The sequence below is a fragment of the Labrus mixtus genome, chromosome 11 (genome assembly GCF_963584025.1).
Source record: "Labrus mixtus chromosome 11, fLabMix1.1, whole genome shotgun sequence".
Taxonomy (NCBI): Eukaryota; Metazoa; Chordata; class Actinopteri; order Labriformes; family Labridae; genus Labrus; species Labrus mixtus.
The window spans coordinates 26385193-26397517 of NC_083622.1; the positions used below are offsets into that span (position 1 = coordinate 26385193).

At 40.1% G+C, this 12325-nt stretch overlaps 1 protein-coding gene across 1 annotated transcript; it reads right to left on the minus strand.

Annotated features, from left to right (window-relative positions):
- Positions 1-715: 715 nt before the first annotated feature.
- Positions 716-12221, minus strand: tbc1d31 (TBC1 domain family, member 31). The gene is made up of 23 exons (XM_061051129.1): positions 11790-12221; positions 8591-8731; positions 7872-7987; positions 7542-7720; positions 7231-7382; positions 6919-7078; positions 6085-6285; positions 5803-5976; positions 5621-5700; positions 5371-5517; positions 5107-5240; positions 4648-4781; positions 4366-4545; positions 4046-4278; positions 3881-3953; positions 3655-3734; positions 3416-3551; positions 3119-3211; positions 2758-2886; positions 2431-2625; positions 2127-2187; positions 1859-2032; positions 716-1451 (listed from the first exon to the last, which is right to left on the minus strand). Exons 1-23 carry the CDS (start codon positions 11858-11860, stop codon positions 1297-1299), a joined length of 3198 nt encoding a protein of 1065 aa, XP_060907112.1. The 5' UTR covers positions 11861-12221; the 3' UTR covers positions 716-1296.
- Between the last annotated feature and the right edge of the window lie 104 nt (positions 12222-12325).

The following is a 12325-nucleotide window of genomic DNA, read 5'->3' on the forward strand; positions in this document are numbered from 1 at the left end:
GTGTCACCCACCTGGGGGAGGAGTCACTGCCCTTTGTGACATCATGAAGGGAAGATCTCCAGACTGCCTGTTTGAGCACACATTCTCTGAAAAGTGGAGCAGGTTAAAGATGATATGACAGACTTTTCTCATAATTGGGGGGTTTGTAGACAGATTAGGGACACATATTAGTGTTAGTAAAACACAGTAAAGTGCATTTAGTTAGCATAATATTTTATCAAATCTGACTCCCTGATAAGTTTGCTCAAACATAAGGGTTCAGAGCCATTATTGTGCTTGATTTGAATATATATCCATCGTTTCATCTTCAATAAGATATCCTTTTAAATGTTTTTCTACAAAACCTGCAAGAAACTTTTTTTCTGGTTACTTTTTTAACACTGCTATGTAAACTATGTCTTTGAATATCATGTCATTCTGCTTCTCCAAAAAGAAAAAGAAGCTCTGTAGCCCATTCAGTACAAAAAGAAAAACGTCTTAATCACTGGATTATCTAATATATAAGGTAAGCACTCTTTAAAATATTCAGTCAAACCAGTCATACCTCTATTCTATGTCATTTTATAAGTTTACAGATGAAGGCTGTAAACTGGATTTGCCTAATGGGCAATAATTCATCTGATCTATGACATGTCAAAATGTCAGTCAGAGATCCATTAGTGTTAACAGAAGAACAAGCCTCCATTGGGAACATATTTGAGTTGACAATAAAAAGTTTGAAGAGCTCTATTTAATAAAATGACTGCTACGATCACTCACTAAGAATACAGAGATAATCAATGAGTATCACACGTGTGTCTAAAAACCCAATAAAACTGAAGATTGAATCAGGTTTTTTTTATTAAACAGTTTATCAAAAAAAGGATTTAAATAAAGCCAGTCAAATAAAATTCATTCAAATAAAAAACGGATCACGGCTACAATGACAACAAAAAAAATCACAACAATGAATAAATAGTGTACAAGTGAACATTAGGGGAAAACTGTTTGATCTGTGTCTTCTTTGTAAGATAACTGTTGTTTCCTGTGGAGCTTTCGTATGCATGGAGATACCAACACTAAGCTAAACAGCAATGTAGCACCAACACAGTCATGACTGAAAGGATGAATCTGTACCTTTCTAAAAAAGGGAACCAGACACATTTCCATACGATCTTGGTTTCATAAATAATTTGTTGCTACAGGCGGAGGTAAGGATAGTCTATAAGCACTTGGTAACAGTCTGAGTCAGTGTTTCTGTTGTCGTAGCTCACTCGAGACGAGAAGATGTTTTTCCTGACACAGGGCAGTGTGTGGTCACTGGGAGACAGAGGACAGTGTGTGGACAGACTGTGAGGAGGCTGAGCTGCCCTCTCTCGCTCTGGCTGCAAGTTTCAGTCTCAGCTCTCTGATTTCCCTCAGCAGCTCTCTCTCGCTGCTGTCCAGCTTGGCCCGGCCTCGATCCAGAGAAACTAACAGGGAAAGACACACAGACACATTATTGACACAATACTTTGGTTAATCAGGGTTTTTATTATGGAGCAACAACAATAAGACAATTGGACTAATTGAGAAGTTGGCCATGGATTCCTGGTTTAAGTACATTTTTCCAAAGCAAGTCTGCAGGTAAAAATCCAATGGTTCCAGCTTTTCTAATTATTAATAATTTTTCTTGTCTTATATGAATGTGTCGAATCAAAAATCCAACACAAACAGAAAGTTTCTCACAGGGGGCTTAAATGCTGCTGACCACGATCTTACCAAACTGCCAGTGATGACACAACAAAACCCGGAGCAGCCAAACACACTTTACACCACAGAGAAAACAACAGAACCCATCTGAATGTCCTCTTTTTAGGACACGTCTACGATCACTTACAGACGGTGGAGGTGCTCTCTGTAGGTGAACGGCTGTTCAGACACATCATGTTGGTTCCTGTCTGCTTCGGGGAGGTGGGGTTGGGTCTGACTGCTGGGTCAGCAGTGTTGGTTCCGACACACACAGCAGTAGTGATGACACAGGGTCTATGAGGAGCTGCCTGTCTCTGTGCATCTGGGAAATGCAAACACTTTAACATCAGATTTATGTCCTCATAACGGACTGTTTAAGTCAGCAGCCACAAACTGAAACGCTGTGTGTTAAATACCTGAAGACGGGGGCTGCTGCTGCTCCTGTAACTGAGCTCTGCTTCTCATCACGTCCTCCCACTGAAAATGAACAAGGACTCTGTTTTTAATTCAATTATTTATTATTCCAAATCTAGCAAACAGTCTTCTGGGATGTATTTTAGCCACTGAGATGTGTCAGATATGATGTTTTGTAATGCAGGAATAAACAAAATATCAACACTTTTTAAAATGTTTCAATGCTTTGATGCACAAACATATGTGATACATTTTCTCAGTTATGTCAGTTAATTTAGTTTACAAACATACTGTTGTTGCTCTCACCTTCCGTCCCACCACATCTCTCATGGTGTCAGCCAGTCTCTCCTCCTCTGCCAGGGTTTGTCTGTGAAGCTCTGCCAGTCTCTCCCTCTTCCTCTCCTGCTCGGCATCCACCTGCTGCAACCGCTCCGCCACCTCTCTCTGCCAGTCTGAATCCAAGCCCAGCTGGCACGCCTCCGCCAGGGTCTCCTCCAGGGCCTGTTTGTGTGTACAGAGACGAGGCCAATGAAAACAAGGAGGAGACGGTATCTGTGCCCAAATCAGTGTTTGGAGGCCTGTGTGGCTTTTTGGTTAAAATGACAACTTCAGACTGACTGTATGACTACTAACCTGTATGTTAGTCTCTGTGCTGTGTAGCAGCTCTGTGTAGCTCTCCTCCTCCCGCTTCGCCCCCCTCATCCTCATCGCCACCTCCTCCTCCACCCTTTGTCCCAGGCGCTCCTGTTCCTTCAACAGGTTCTAAGGGAAATGGAAAAAACACAAACAAACAGAAAACAACTGTTACAACCTTAAAGAAGCTTACAGTGATGTCATCACATGGTAGAAATGTACTGTTTGACTGACTTATAATAAAAATGTGTGTCTCTAGGATCTTTAGGTTTGGAAGAGGCATTGTGGGGAAATAAATGGAGCTACAAATCACTAAGAGTAATGAATGAACAAAGGAGGATGGTGGTTGGATATTTGGCACCTGTTCAAGTCGCCGCCTCTGAGCCTCCATCTCCATCTGTCTGATTTCTAGATCCTGGACTGCTGCAGTTGTTTCTTGCTCCCGCAGATCCATCTGCAGCAAAGCATGGGGGTGATTGTTGTGTTAGCGCTCCAACATGAGGGTCATTACAGAGTTCTTTAGCTAAACTGTGCCTGGAAGAGCTTCTAATTATGTGGTATGTAACCATGTAACCATCTTTATAAGTAACTTCACAAGTAGTGTCTGAAAATGACCCATCGTGTAACATAATGTGAAAGACCTGCAGGTCATGTTCACCTTTCTGCTGATCTCCTGCTCTAACCCTTTGATTTGTGAGGATCTCAGGTCCTGCTGATGCTTGAGGAAACGCCTTCTGGTAGCATCCAGCAGCTGCAACTCCTTCACCTTCAGCTCTCTCTTCATGGCGGCCAACCTGCAGAGGGTGGAGCAGTATCCGTGAAGAACAATACTACCTTATAACATCATTTTATTTATTTATTTATTAGTAATTGGTTTGAAGCATCTTGTGATCTCACTTTGCCCTCTGTTGTGTTAGTTTTTCCTCCTCTTGTGCCAGAATGTTTCTGCGTTGTTCCTCTGCCTTCCCCAGCAGCTCCTGTGTTTAAATCATGCAGAAGACAATTCAGTTCACATGAGTTTTTATTTCATATATAAATATAGATCTATTTGATAAGCAAGCAGAGAACTGCACTATTTTTTATTTAAAAGAGTTTGGGCTTAGATATTATTCTGAAGAACTACCTGTTGTGCATAATAGGTCTCCTCTTCAGCCTGGCGACGCACAAAATCTGCACGCAGGGCCGACACCTCCTGCCTGATGACACACAAACACACATATCATCACATGTGGCTCTAAAAAGGATGAACTATGTATTTAGCTCAATCGTTTTCTTTTTCTTATCTCACCTCTCGCGGAGATACTCCATCTCCTGCAGCCGTATCTTCTCCCTCTCCCGGCTTTGGTACTCCACTATGAATTCTGGGTACTGGTTGAACACAGGGTACTGGCCTTGGGTCAGGGGTGTAAAGTTAGAGAGCAGATGCTTGGGATGGATGTCAGCTGGTGTGCTGCCCATGAGCCTGTACGCCTCCTTTATCATGGCTCCCACATCCAGGTTGTTACGATGGTGGAAAAAATACTAAAGGGGAATAAAACAGGAGGGATGAGACGTTTTTTTTTTACTCCCTGACTTTAATAACAAAAGCAGAGGAAAAAAGGTTCTTACCTCATAGTCCTGTTTCTGAGAACAGAGCAGCAGGGGCTCACGAGAGCAGGTGATGTAGGCCACACAGGCCATGAGCAGAAACGACGGGTGATTGGAGAAGACGTTATCGAAGACTTTGAGCCACTCGTCGCGAGTCAACACCTCAGAGAACAGTGTCTCCAGCAGGGGCCAAACATAGAGCTGGGACAGATACCGAGATGAAAAGTTAAATATGTAATCAGGATGTTGCCTTTTCGGGTAGGAAATGACGTTTCTCCTCCGGCTGTGTGTGCAGCCGTTTACCTGCGAGGTGATTCCACAGTCCACAAGGTGCTGCAGCAGCTCCTTGTCGTGATGAGCCAGAACGTTCTCCGCCATGCTCAGGATGTTCAGAGGAGGGTTGGGAAAGTACTCAAACCAATGCTGACACCAGTTTACTGTAAAAACCAAGCAACAGAATGAAAACACTTTCAATTTGCTTCAAAGTAAAGACACAGAATGAACAGAGAAACATTTCGTTCACACACGCTGAGAAGGAGTGTAACTTCATGTTTAAGAATGTAGCAGTGCTCTTCCTTGCATGTAAAGAACCTGGACTTTGCATCACCCACAAAAACTGTAAATCTGTCAAATGTGTCTATAAACTTTGACTAAAGCTTCCACAGAGCCGCATCATGACGGGTAGCAGTATAGAAGACCCTGAATGTTCATAATGTGATATCTCATTGGAAATGGCACTTCATAACAACAACCAGTCATTACCTAGGACGGTGGCTACCACCTCGAAGCAGAGCATTGGGTTGTTCTGGAATAGCTTGACAAAAGGAAAGGCCACCAAGGGAAGGTACTCCACCTCTCCAAAGATGGCCGCCCAGTGAGCTAAGGCTGACAAAACTCTGAGGAGAGGAACAAAAAAAGGACCACATAGCAGATCTGTTTTAATATATGTAATGGGAAAAAAAAAACCTTAAACTCTAAATTCTGCAATCAAAGTATTTACATTTGTGTAAAAAGAGAAGTAGGTACCTCTGCAGCCCCCTCTGTAGCTTGTGACTTTTGATGGGATATTTATCCTGCAGAGCGAGGTAGGCTAAATGCAGGCCTTTATCCGTCAGACTGCTGTATGCCGCATGGTTCTCTGGGAGACACAACAAAGACCGCCATACAAACATCCTGCAACACACACACACACAAGGACATCTTCTTACTTATTTCACACAGATAAGGGCTGAAAGCTTTTTTTTATGAATTCTCCTCCGACAAGAGTTCTCTTTACCTGTATTTAGCAGGATACTCTCCGAATGCTTTGAGCATATCAACTAGTCTCTTCTTATTCAGACCAGCAGGCAGTTCATTCTACCCAAAGACACAAAATATAAGCAGTTGAAATCCTTCATTTTTAACAAAAAGGAAGAGAAGAACCAAATGTGTTTAGAGATCGGTATGTGTTGTTCGTACCTCTTTATCCTCAGCTGCAGACCCAGCAGGAGGTCTGAGTATCTTCACCTGAGTCTGCCTCCCAGAACTCTTTGCTGGTCTTTGAATGCCGTCTGACCTGACCTTGACTCTCAGATTAGACAACTCCTGTTCAGCTTCAACTCCCGAAACCACGGCCACCTTGGAGGGCGGAGGCTGGGACAGATATGACAGGGGGGAAACAAGATAAATACACATATAGAACACTATCTTATACACAAACCACACAACTTTGTTATATTGTACTCATCAGCTAACCGCCACCTTGTGTAGTTCCTGTGTGAGACTCTGAATGCTGTAGACATTGATGCTGCCGTTGTCCATGATGGCCACAATGTGCCGGCCGTTAGGAGCGACTGTCACTGTTGTGATGGCTTCGTCATGGGAACCCATTTGGAAAAGCAGCTTGCAGGTGTGAATGTTGATGAAGCGCATCAGGCCGTCCTGACTCAGTACACCTAGCGTCTACAGAAACAGAAAAAAGTGTTGAGAACATGAGGAGGGTGCACATGCTACCAAGTTCACTTCATTTGTCATTATATTTAATAGTTTCACTCCTGCACTTAATATATGTACTGTATCATTGATTGCACAGCTCTGGACAGCTCTCTATATCGATACTGCTCATTTACAACTCTAATGTACAACTTTCATCACTGTTTTTGCACATTTACATCGACAAGAATTATTCTTCTCCCTGCTCCTTTCTGTACATGGGATAAAGTGTGAATTGTTTTTTTCTGTTGTGTGTTTTGACAAAAAAAAAAAAAGAAAAAAAAGAAAAGTAATGTTAAGTTAAATCCTGGATGTATTCTCATTCTTAGTTTTTATATTTTTAGTGCTTATTTACTTTGTATTTAATATTATATTGTTTTATTTGCTAATATTGTGTTTTTGATAACCTGCTGCTGTAACGCCACAATTTCCCAGTTTGGGATGAATAAAGTAAATCTGATCTAATCTAAGATGAGCTATATGGTAACATTTGCAATACACAGAGTTATGTGAATAGGCTTTCTTGAAGAAAAAAGTGAATGGAAATGATCCCAGAAGAGAAGGCACTTTACAGCTGGAGAACAGAGGAGGTCGCAGGTTTACCTGACTGGCGCCTCCGTCAAAGCTGTCAGGCAGAAATTCCAGTTGTCTTACGGTTCGGACCTGCGTGGGCATCTGAATAACCCTGATAAGCTGCCTGCTGTCCAAACACCACAGGTGCAGCAGGTTGGAGCGCCCACCAGCAGCAAGGCTCTTACCATCACTGTCAACAGAAATCAGGTACACCACCATTTGATAAAGACATTTTAAAGTACTGTATTCTATGTTTACAGGCTATGTATGATTGGAAATATAGCAACAAGAATTATACTTATTGATTTATATCAATGGTTGGTTTTGACATGAGAGACCCACCGTGTGACAGCGAAGGCCTTGTAGGAGACTTTTGGTCCACTGTCAGGAACAGGGAGCTGATATTTGCAGAAGAGTGTGTCACTCTCCCAAGCAAAGATGGAGTCGTCACTGAAACAGCTGAGGATGGTGTTACTGAGCGGCAGGAAAAACACCTGCAACACAAACAACAGTGTTTCATGATCACAAAAACTATTAACAGTCCAGCAAAAAAAAAAAAAGGTCCTCGATCTTCAGATGTAAGATAACCTTCATACTGTGATACAACAGACTTTTGTCAATAGTTTTCAATTCTTCTGCGAGTGCATGTTTACCCTCTGAATGCCGACAGACTGCCGGATGTTGAGCTTCCTCTTCCTCTGGAAGGTGTCCAGGTCCCAGAGCTGAGCCGTGTCTGAGGATGTGCTGATGGCGTAGCGGCCTGAGCCGTGGACGGAGATGTACGAGATCGCTCCCTCATGACCTCGCATCCAACTGACCAGCTGCTTTGTGTCTGTGCAAAGAAACAGAAGGCAAATAGAAGAGGAATGTTAATATAGTGCTGCTACACAGTGATCTACTCCTGTTCCTTTGAACTACTTATCTGCTTTGTGTATGTAAAAATGACTACTAGGCATGAAAGGGTGTGTTTCTCTCTGTCCTACCTTTGTCAAAGCACTTGATGGTGTAGTCAGTAAGGGCCACAAGGAACTCTGTGGTCCTCCGGAGGCTGAATGCCAGAGCAGTGCAGGCCTGTCCTGTCTTCTGCACCAGACGAAACCTGCTCAGAGAAAGAAGCAATGAAAATACAAGATCAGAAAAATGAGTTAACGGGTAATAGCTGCTAACTTTGAGGTCAAGTTTTCATCTGAAAAGAAAAAACCTTATAAGTAAGGGTACAGTTATGGCCTTGTAAGTGAAAAGAAAGCACAGGATGAAAGTTTGCAGGTGTCTTTTTTTTACTCTAATTAACATCTGAGAAAAAAAAGTGCAATGTGATGACAATGTTGAATAATGCAGTGAAAATATTACGTTTCATGAATAAACTAAAGTTTGAAAGTGCATATTAGTTATAACTCACGGTTTATATTTCTGTGTTTTACACAATAGAAGTGTTTGCATCATGTTTCTCCCGCATCCAAAACATTTTCTACCACTAAACTGGCAACAATAAACTACTCATATTGTAATAATGGTGACATTAGGATTTATTAAACTGCCTAAATGGCTCCCTAAACAATGTTTAGGATATGTGGAGACAGTAATGAGAGTGAGTGGATCATAATATTTGTGAAAATGTCATAATTCCCGTTAAGCCAACAGTTGTACATCTAATCATGTTGAAATCGAGTTGTAAGCAAAAACTTGAAAAACCACCAGTCACCTGTTTCTACTGATGTCAAAGACATAGATGTTGCCATGGTGATCCCCAGCCAGGAACGAGTCTCCTGTGGTGTCAAAGGCAACATGGAGGAAACGCACCGTCTTTGCCTGATGAGCAGTGCGGACGATATTTACCAACACACTGAGGAAGACAAACAACAAACGCACACTTAGACGGTTCCCACATAAACAGTGACACATGACAGTGAATCATCGCTGCTCTCTAGTGGTAACAATACACTCTAAGAATGTGGCTTTTCCTGCAACAGCTTCTCTCATGACAAAACACACCAGGAGAGTTCACGGCAGGATGCAGCTGCAGAGGTGCTTTTCAGTGTTACTCTGAAAGTCCAAAGTGTTTGTTGTTCTCTGGCATTCTTTGCATTAATATAAATCATATACAATAATGCAAAGTGTTTATTATTTAGATCCACTTCAAATTATCTTAACATATTGACAAATAGTTTGAACTTTTAAGACCTATTTGATTAATTACACACAGAGTTCATATTAAGAAGAATCTCTCTGATATTAGAAAAGTCTGTTCTGAACAAGCTGCGACCTCCGCTGTTGAAAAGGAATCCAATTGAGTGCTAAAAACTGCAGTTCCTCGAATGTTAACTTCAGGCTGGCTGCTAAAGTCAGAGACACACTCATGTTAAAATGATGCATTTTTACAGCAGATATCAGCCTGGTTGAAAAGAGGACTTTGGTCTGAATAGTTCATGTCTTTATCAGCTCAAAGTGTACAGGGTTTAATATTTCTAGAACTAATCCGTGTAGATTTTATGAAGGAGAAGAGGTTTTTTTGGTTAGAAAAGCGCTATATAAAACCAATGTATTATTATTATGCATAATTAGGGGTGTGAGTGATTTAGGAGGCTTCATGCTGCATTCAGGTGCTCTCTGGATGGTCTCAGTTTCTGAGTTTGAAAGTTGTTCTTCTGGCTAACGTGTGTTGACATGCTTTCAGTTGGTGAAGTTGGAATGTAGTAACAACAACAACAAACAGCCTGGACGCTTTGAAGAAGATGTGAGGAGTGTCACTGTTACAAGTTCAGTTGATGTGCATTAATAGAATTAATAAAAATGATCTTAACATTAACAAAACTTATTTTGCCCCCTCTGTGATGGTGAATATGATGTCAAGTCATCAAGTCGGGCACCTTACCCCACATGAAGGCAGAGTAAGGCCCTTTCAGTTTGTGTCAGTTTTGGAATACCCTGCTGACACAAACGGTACCTTCTCTTTTTGCTCAATTGTCCTCCACATGTGTAAGCAATTAAAAAAATAAAAAATAATAATTCTAGTCGTGCTTACCTTAACAGTCAGTATTACTCATTAAGAAACTTTGCAACAGAAAATGTGAAAAAAGGCTGTTTTTTCATTGTTTACTAGATAATCATTTGTTTTCCATCCACCCCCCTTCAATGGTTTCTGATATTTATAATAAGAATATGAAAACAGTGTGTCGCGTTGCTGATGATCTGTTTTTCTTTTGTAGGTCATAAAGAGGCATCAGTACTAAATTCAGTCTGTCTCATTATCGGTTCAAAACTCCTCACAAGAGCTCTGAGTAAGTTAAATGTTACAAGAAAATCTGAACCCACAAACTACTATAATTACTTTTATTGTGTTTTTGGGGAGTGGGATATAAAAAGGGAGCAGTGTGTTATTATTAAACAAAGCTTTGATATTGTCTTCCACTTCAAGAGAGCCAGAATAGGCAATACCTTTACAATATTATGTTTTTTAAAACTATGAAGGCAAGGCAAGTTTATTTATAGAGCACATTTCAACAACAAGGCAAGCATCATGACAGAGGAAAGAAAAGAAACATTAAAATAGAAAATGTAAAAATCACTGAAATTATTACATCTGAAAATATGTTCAAATAAAAATAATTCAAATGAAATTAATTGAAATAAATAAAGTAAAAATATAAAAAGAATGAGAAGAATATGAGAAGAATATTTAGTCATCCGTAAAACATGTTTTATGGGATAGTGTTTTCTTAGTGTATTGAGGATGTAAATATTACAATAGATTAACAATGTTTGTGGTTGATGCAGGGTCCAGGTTATTTACTAGTTGTGTGCTGTTTTACATGTAGGGAAGATCAATGATCAAGCTTAAGCTTAATGCTTAAGCATCTGTTCTGCACATGTTAAATTTACAAATTATCCCTGCACTCATGTTCACTTCATTTGTCTGTCTACTCGCCGTTATATTGAATAGTTTCTGCTGATAACATGTCTACACTCATGCACTTTAACTTATGTCAATACTGTCCATTTACGACTCTGTTTTTGCACATTTACATGTAATCTTCCATATTTAATCTTCCTATTTAAGACTAGTAATGCTTAGTTAAATCCTGGTTGTATATATTCACATTCTTAGTTTTGATATTTTTAGTACTTATTTACTTTGTATTTAATATTATATTGTGTTTAGATTTGCTAATATTGTGTTTTTTACTCATATTGTGTGTTTGGACAACCTGCTGCTGTAACACCACAATTTCCCAGTTTGGGATCAATAAAGTAATTATATTCTATTACATCACACTACTTCTCAGTGTTTTTTAATTGTTTTTATCTGTTCATTGGGCCTCTGTATGTCTTGTGGCTCACTGAAGGTGTTATCATTAACACTGGCTTTTAATCAATCAAAAATGTGAACACCTTTGATAGTATTTAATGTGAGTGCATGTTTGTCTGTTGTTATGTATTGTTGTAGCTGTGCTGTCTAACCCATGGTGCTTTGTATGAATGGTTGTATGGTTATATGTTTTAATGGAGCCAGTACATTGGCATCATGTTATACTGTTGTTATCTGTTGCTGTGTGTATTCTTTAACATGTTTTTAGTTTTTAGCCACCCTGTGCCTAGCTTAACATCTTGCCAAAGGACTACAGTTGAAAATGATCCTGCTGGCTAACACTGGCACATTTACAGAAATGTTGATTAATGTGCACTGTCCTTTAAATAAATAAATGAAAATCATTCTGTCACAGTATGAAAGAGTGCAACAAGTGTCAGGAATTGTATTGTATTGTATTGAATTGTCTCTACGTTATTTGAGCTAGAAAATTACATTTCAAATGAAAATCTTAAAGCATTATCAGGATAAATGTGTCAGAACTTAAACAAGAATCTTAAACTTAAAGGAGCATCTTCATCTTTTTAAAGCTTACATCTTGCCTGCTGATGGTTTTCGATGCCACACTTTCCCTTCTTCTTTGTTTCCGATGTCTGTCACCTCCATGTTAAAAGAAACTCAGAGAAAGTCAGAGCAGGGATTGTAAAAAACAGAAAATATCCCTCTTCAAAAACATAATGTTGAAGCTGCTGCTCCAGGTTACCAGAGCAGGCTAGTTACCGAGCTAGCAGGCTAAAGCCGTTTAACAGGCGGAGCCAACAGCGCGAAATTTAAAAGAGCAACATTCAATGTAGTTAGTTTACAGTTACTCTTACAGAACTCATAAAGTTCAGTAACATGGAGACTTCATCAATGTTCAAGGGTCCCGCAGATAAAAACTACTCAATGCTTACAGGTAAATTCAACTTGAGATCCAGGGATTGTTTTTAGTTGTATTTAGAGGGCGGTTATATTGTCGCATAAAGATGACGTAGCAGGTAAATAGAAGCGGGATGCATTGTGGGAGTTGTGGTTCTAAGCGCTTCTACGAAGATTTTGATCAAGGAGCATTACAGTTTCATTAAAATGTAC